The 6921-nt window shown below is 36.0% G+C and overlaps 1 protein-coding gene across 1 annotated transcript; it reads right to left on the bottom strand.

Moving 5' to 3' along the window:
- Positions 1-3814: 3814 nt before the first annotated feature.
- LOC110609121 (transcription factor MYB1R1) lies at positions 3815-5543 on the bottom strand. The gene is made up of 3 exons (XM_021748476.2): positions 5067-5543; positions 4781-4989; positions 3815-4678 (listed from the first exon to the last, which is right to left on the bottom strand). Exons 1-3 carry the CDS (start codon positions 5353-5355, stop codon positions 4253-4255), a joined length of 924 nt encoding a protein of 307 aa, XP_021604168.1. The 5' UTR covers positions 5356-5543; the 3' UTR covers positions 3815-4252.
- Between the last annotated feature and the right edge of the window lie 1378 nt (positions 5544-6921).

Genomic DNA, 6921 nt, shown 5'->3' on the forward strand with positions numbered 1-6921 from the left:
TCCGGAAAAATTCGGCCATCGAACATTTTATTTTTATTTTATTTTTTGAATAATGGCTTTTTGTTTTTCCCTAAAAGCTAGCGACGCCTCCTCTGAAGTGTTCTCTCTCAGTGCGGCAGTGCAGAAAGCTTCCTCTCAACAGGCTAGAGTTTTTTTGGTGGGCTTTGGACTTTCTTTGTAGGCTATAGACCACGGGCTGGAGCTTTTATTTTTTGCTTATTATATTGGACCAGAAGCCCCTCTTAGGTTAGGGTGTATTTTAGTTTGGATCTTTTGACCCAAATCTTAAAGAATTATCTTGGCCTTCTATATTATTTTTGCCTAATGCATTCTCAGCCATGCTCTTAGATTCGGTACATAAAAGGCCTGTCCTTGGGCCTGGAAGCTACGCGACTCCAACCAATCTTCGAGAACTACAGCTTTAGCAATGGAACTTTGGGCTTTGTCTAGTCTTGATAAAGGAAAAGCCGAAGGTGATAAGAATGGGGAGACCTGATCTTGACAAGAATACAAATCCTGAATCCACACTGATTAGCATTACATTTGGAATCAATGTTTATTATGAAAAATTACTTGATCATTTTTCTTGCCTTTTCCCTCTCTTTCTTCTAAACCCGGAGTTGGGAGGTTGAAACTTGGGCTAATTTTTTCTTGTATTAGCCCAATAATTCTTAAAGAGAAAGCAGATTTTCCCAGCAAAATGTTTGATATTGTTGCCCTATAACTCTGGCCGACTCTGCTCAGTTCTGATGAAGCAATTCTTGGAGATGAAAAATGTTGACCTATGGAAACATTCATTTTCTAAGAGAGAATTTTAAATGAATTATCATAAAATTGTACAGGATTTCATTCAAACGGATTAAAGAAATTTGGAGTTTTGTTTCCCATCAGGCTCAGATGAAGAAGCGCTTGGGACCATGACCATGCCACGATGCTTGTAAAAACCCATACCAGAGTTCAGCACTGGATGTGGATAACTAGAATCCTGGTGAAAGCTTTATCTTATTTTATTTTATTTATTATTATTGTTATATTTTGCTCAAAAGTCGCTTCTTCTTATCAATTACTCTCCTACCACACAGGAAAATGGGAAGAAAAGGATAAAAAAGAGAAACAAAAGATTCAGAATTTGACCAACTTCTTTATTAGGATTCCTCATTGGCTATATATTGCTATCAAAACAAGAATTATTTGAAGAAGGGTATGTCCCTTTGTGGTCCTGGCAATGATTCTCTATAGCTATGTCCCTGCAAGTAAAATGATCAATTTAATATACGTCACGCAATAAAAATTAGCTGGGTTGGTGCTGGAATGAAATTTATCATCATAATTCAACAATGGTTTCTTGGGATATGTCATTTTCTTGGTTTTTTCAATTCCCTTAAAACAGTTTGAAATTTTATTTGGCAATGCTAAATTAATTACTCGAAATTATTAGATATACTTGGATTACTGTTCTATCAAAACAACTTAAATAAAATCCAACTTGTTTATAATTTCTCTGCTATATCTGCAGCATTCAGTGGTTTGATTCTTGTAAATATAGGGCTATGGCCTACAAAGCTAGAAACAAGAAGAAATGCCTTTGTGAAAAAACCATGGAGTTAGTGGTAAACATTGTTAAACTGTCATCAATCTCTCTTGCTAATATGAGTTTAAGATCAACCCTGAGAAGACTGCCAGCTGCAGCTGCCACCGGACGTCTTGTGCCGGTGATGGAATCAGTCGATGCCATAAACATATCATCTGCGTCTCAACATCTTCCTGCAAGAAATATCAACTCACCAGGGCAAGAGGAGGATGCGATGGAAGATATTGATGCAAAAGCTTCGAATTATATCAGAAAGATACGAGAGAAGAATTTAAAAGATTGGAACTCTGCACAACTCGTTCAAATGAGTAGATAGTGGTGATTGATCTTTTAGCTTAATCTTTCTGCTCTGCTTTCTTTCTTTAACAAATCAAGAAACTCATCCAAAGGGGAACTGATTGTATTGCTGGAGTTTCTCCTTAATCAGGAACTTTGTTTTCAAGTGAAGGTATATGCAAGAATTTTCTTATGGCCTGAATTAGCCTCGTTAATTATGGATTCAGGGCATCTTGCATGCATAGATGAAGGCATATAGAAAGTATACAACTTCCAATTTCCTGCTCATTATGCATAGATCGACATGCTGAAAGACGCTAGTGCCTTTCTTAGGAGCAGAGGGAAGCAAATTTTTAAGCCTGTTTAGTTTAGGTGCATTCTAATTTTCATCTTTAACTGTAATAATAATTTCTGCATAAAGGAACAAAGTCATGCTGTAGCTAAGTTAGCTAGAAATCTTTGGGGATAAAGATAAAACCAAGAAGAAGAATGAAAAGGGGAAAAAGAAATTTCTTACCTATAACATTCTTCTTCTTGGTTTTATCCTTATCGCAAAAATTTTCTAGCTACCTTAGCTAGAATGATTTTACAATTCCTTTGTGCAAAATTATTATTACAACTAAAGATGAAATTTAGTATGCGTCTAAACTGAACTATGGCACGTATTCAATAGAAATTTATTATGCGAGCTAACATGATTTTAGCTAATATAACATTATTTATTGAGGGGATTTCCATACGGAATGCATATGAGAATGTGTTTGAACAAAGAGGTGTTTGAAGAAAATGACACGAGACCCCATAATTGCCATGCTGCAATCTAAGGATAATCTGGAAATGCACCAAATCAACAAAAGTGCGTATTACGTAGGAGCTCATAATTTGGGACATGTACAAATCCAGCCTCTAAAGCATGCTTTTGCTAACAAATGGTTTCTTCCATTTGTGCATCTCCACAAAAAATTTAATAACAAAATCCAGTTCATCCATATGCCATATAGAACAATAGTTCTTTTTTTAAAAAAAAAAAAAAAGTTTTAAGTTCGGAGGCTATGGTATATATCCGGAGATGTTTGGTCAATTCGCGATGGTAATAACGATGAGGCAAGAGTTAATGATCTAATAAGCAAATTGGAATGCCCGAAAATCAGATTATTTAGACCCAACATTTTTAGGTAGCTTTTTTTTTTTTTTTTGGTAATAGGAACTGAGAATAGAAATAATTGTGTTCTGCTTTGGAGAAAAGTCAAATTTTTTCACCTCATTCAAAAATTTTCACCATTCATTTATAATGGGGATAGGGTTAAAAGTGTGTATTTATTTTCATAAGATGGGAGAACACAGTTTTGGGAAAAGTTTGTCGCTGGGGACCAGAAAAGCAGAAACTCATAAAGTTATAATAGAATACAAAACGAAAAGATCAGGATAAAGACTTGGAAGCCTGGAAAGTTTTCGAAACCTGAATTGAATGATTCTTTTACTTAAAAAAACAAAAAGTTGGCAGCAAAACCGGAAACAAATTAGAAAATGAGAAGCAGAAAGAATTAGAAAGTCTACAATTACCTTAAATATCAGCTTCTAGTTTAAAATGGACAAGGAATGTTTTTCTTTTTATCATGTTTCTTTCAAAAGATGAGCTACATTAAGACTTCCGCATTTCTTCCTTATTAAACCAAACTCAAGGAGATTCTATATACAGATATGAACATAAAGAGTTTAGTTCCTGAATAACTAGTAGTTTGGACAAAAATAGTTACAGTAAACTAGCACATCCTGTGCGATTCTAGGCTCAGTATAACCTTAGAAGTTTGCCACCATCTTGATTAACAGTTTGGACAAAAATGGTTACAACATCACAGCTATTTGTTTGTTGTAAACGTTCCTTTTCTTCTAATAAATGAATGAAAGGAAATCTAAATCATTCTCCATCACATACACAAAAAAACAAAGCATTAAATTGAGTATTCACATAAAAATTTATAAACTTCATCATATCTTTTGTTTCCCTGTTCAAAGTACTAAAATATCAACTAGCCTACCACTACCACTACACTACCAATCATAGAAGAAGACCAAATTGAACGCTAAGAGTACTGGATGCTCTATCACTTCAGCATAAGAAGCAAGCATACAAATTAAACAAGAATCCAATATGTCTTCCCCACAAAAGAAAACGACATTCCATCTTTCTTTCCCCTGCTACGACCTGTACAAAAAAGAAATGACCTAAATCACCTACTAGCTGCTAATAATATAATCATAATTAACCAACCTCTTTTTTGCTAATCAATATCTTTTCCCTGTTCATTGTTCTCATTTTAATTATTAGCTAATACCAAATTTTCAATTATGTATGATCATATATGCTTAATTGCACATTATTCTTCAAGCAACACTAATGATGCTGTCACCACCGGACAAGGCCTGAAAAGCTGAAGAAGAGTGCGTCGTTGTCGATGCCGTTGGCGACTGCTCCTCTGAGGAAGGAGCAGATAGCTTCAGTGATAGCGGTAAGGGATCTTTGGTGGGACTCTTTTGGTTCAAGTTGAGATCAGCCATTTTGGAAGATGGAGGAACAGGGATTATTGGTATTGGACGAATGGGCTTCGGTGATATCTGCAGTTTGGAGCTGCTTGAGCCTAATGAGAGGTTGTCCACCGAGTTGTCGCCAGTGCCTGGTAATACTAAAGGGCTAAGCGATACTGGGAAAGTTGACATGGGAAATCCTCCAAGATTATTGGTCAAGTGTGGTGGTGGTGGCAGGGGTAGAGCTACAGTTTCTTGCTCTTCTTCCATTGATGAACCTACAAACTGTAAATTGAAACCACACAATCATTTAATCATGACATTAACATATACCAATGGCAATAGAGAAAATAGATACATAATATACTGAGCTGCAACGAGACATACTGTATCAGTGGTAATATCGAAGAGGCTAGATCGGCGGCGGCGACGATTTTGGTTGCTTCGCCGGAGAAAGTACTTTTGCGCATGACTAGCGACCTGGGTAGGTGTACGTGTCTTGACAAAGTTTCTAGAAATTCCTCTCCAATCTCCTTTCCCCACTTTCTGCAACCCTAACAGGAAAAGCCTGTGTTCCTCTTCAGTCCACGGGACTCCTAAAATAAAATCCAACCCAAAAAAAAAGAATCAGAAAATTGTTACTTTCAAAATACTAATGTTTCTAATAAAATACCTCTCTTCCGCTCGCGGCTCCTGCCTGAGGCATGAACAACATCGTCAGATTCATAACCGGCGGCAGCATCAGCGTTGGGGTCCTGAGGCTGCTGCTCATAGTCATACTGGGAGAGATTATTCATACTAACACTCTTTCGAAAGGAAGCACCTTCCGCCATGACTCTGACACCAAAAAGCATGATACCATTCTCTTCTCCTTTGACGGCAGCGGCACCACCAGAAGAGCTCTCCCCACATGTCCGAGAGTTATGGCCGTTGTTTCCACACTGTGAGCAACTGCGAGACATCCTTAGACTCAGGTGATGGCGTGAGAATCAAACGCAAGGAGAGGAAGATATAATTTAACAATACAGCGTCAGGCCATGCAAGAGAAAGAAAGAAAACGAAGAGGGGAGGTGAAGGAAGGAAGGTTTTTGGTTGATATAGCAGCTTAAGGAGTGGTGATTAATTTAGGGTTAAGAGATTTGGGTGTGTTTAAACAAATATATAGTGGCACATGGAGTTTTCTTGGATCACAAAGTGTGTTGCTATGATGCTACGCTTGTGTCGTTTGCTTTAATCATGTGGGGAATTCATCTACATCATCATTTATTGACCGTCCATTATTTTGACTTTGCAATGTCGATATAAACGAGATCCATTGTTATAGTGATATCCTACCCTTTAAATGCTCGGTCGTTTCTTTTTTAATAGAATGTAATTTTCGAAAAAATATTAGATCATGTGGGTATATTCTTATGTTTCAACCAATCTGGCTTTGGTCATTGGTTGCTATCTTTTGGTTTATGCATTATTATCATTTGAAAATTGTTTTCTCTTTTTTTCTTTAAAGGAAACTATATTAAGCAAAGAGAAGCCCTTCCAAGAATTAACTAATCTGATCAGTAGAAATCTTAAATAATAAGATATAAAATTCTAAATCTCCAAATTAACCTAACTAAAGAAACTCTAATTAAGCTATAAATCGTCTTATTGACTAGTCTCTCAATTAAATAGATGGTTCAACTCAAAAAGAAAGAGAATGAGTCTTCTGATTTTTCTAGGACTTTCAATTTTTTAAATTTTATTTGATTTTGACATTCTAGTTCTCTTCCGTTATATTTTTTTCATTTTATAAAATGAAATTTCTTTAATAAAAATATTTATAAAAAAAATATAATATTCTTTAGTTTTCAATGTTATTAAAATCAGATATAATCTATTTAGTAATTAATATTAATAGTCAGTGCAAATACTAAAGATAAATTTCTCTGTGACGGGTATTATAAGTTTAATTTATGAGTTGATGTTGAGAGTTATGTAAGCAGTGGGAAATTTCTGCTCACTAATTGAGGCAAAAGCAATATTAAAAAAATAAAATAAAAGGGATGGTGGAGGAGCAGAGCGTCTCTCCACCGTCAACTAGGTATATTCTCTTGGTTGTCCCTTCTCTGTGTCCTTCCCTTATTTAATCACCGATGTCATGGTGGTGATAGTGGTGGTGGAGGATAAGTGAACGCGGGCCCACACATCATCTCCATTTACCTTTTCTTGTTTTACCCCTATCCCTGCCAATCCAAACAGCACCTTAATCTGGATCGCCCTTTTACTTCAGCCTTCCTTTTCGGCGGTGGTGGAGATTGCTTTTCACTATTATTTTTTAAAAATTTTCTAGCTGGGCCATTCTTTTCTATTTCTCTCTTGAAAAAAGTTGTTTGGATTCAAAAAAACAGCCCAATAGCGATAGACCACTTAAGCAATGAGAAATTAAAGCATTGGTCAGTGATATGAATAAAGAAGAAATGACAGGTGGGCTTAGTAATGCTGTTGGAGAGCACGTGTTTTTCACTTGCAAGTATTGGTTTTTCTTAATG

This window comes from Manihot esculenta, chromosome 1 (genome assembly GCF_001659605.2).
Source record: "Manihot esculenta cultivar AM560-2 chromosome 1, M.esculenta_v8, whole genome shotgun sequence".
Lineage (NCBI taxonomy): Eukaryota > Viridiplantae > Streptophyta > Magnoliopsida > Malpighiales > Euphorbiaceae > Manihot > Manihot esculenta.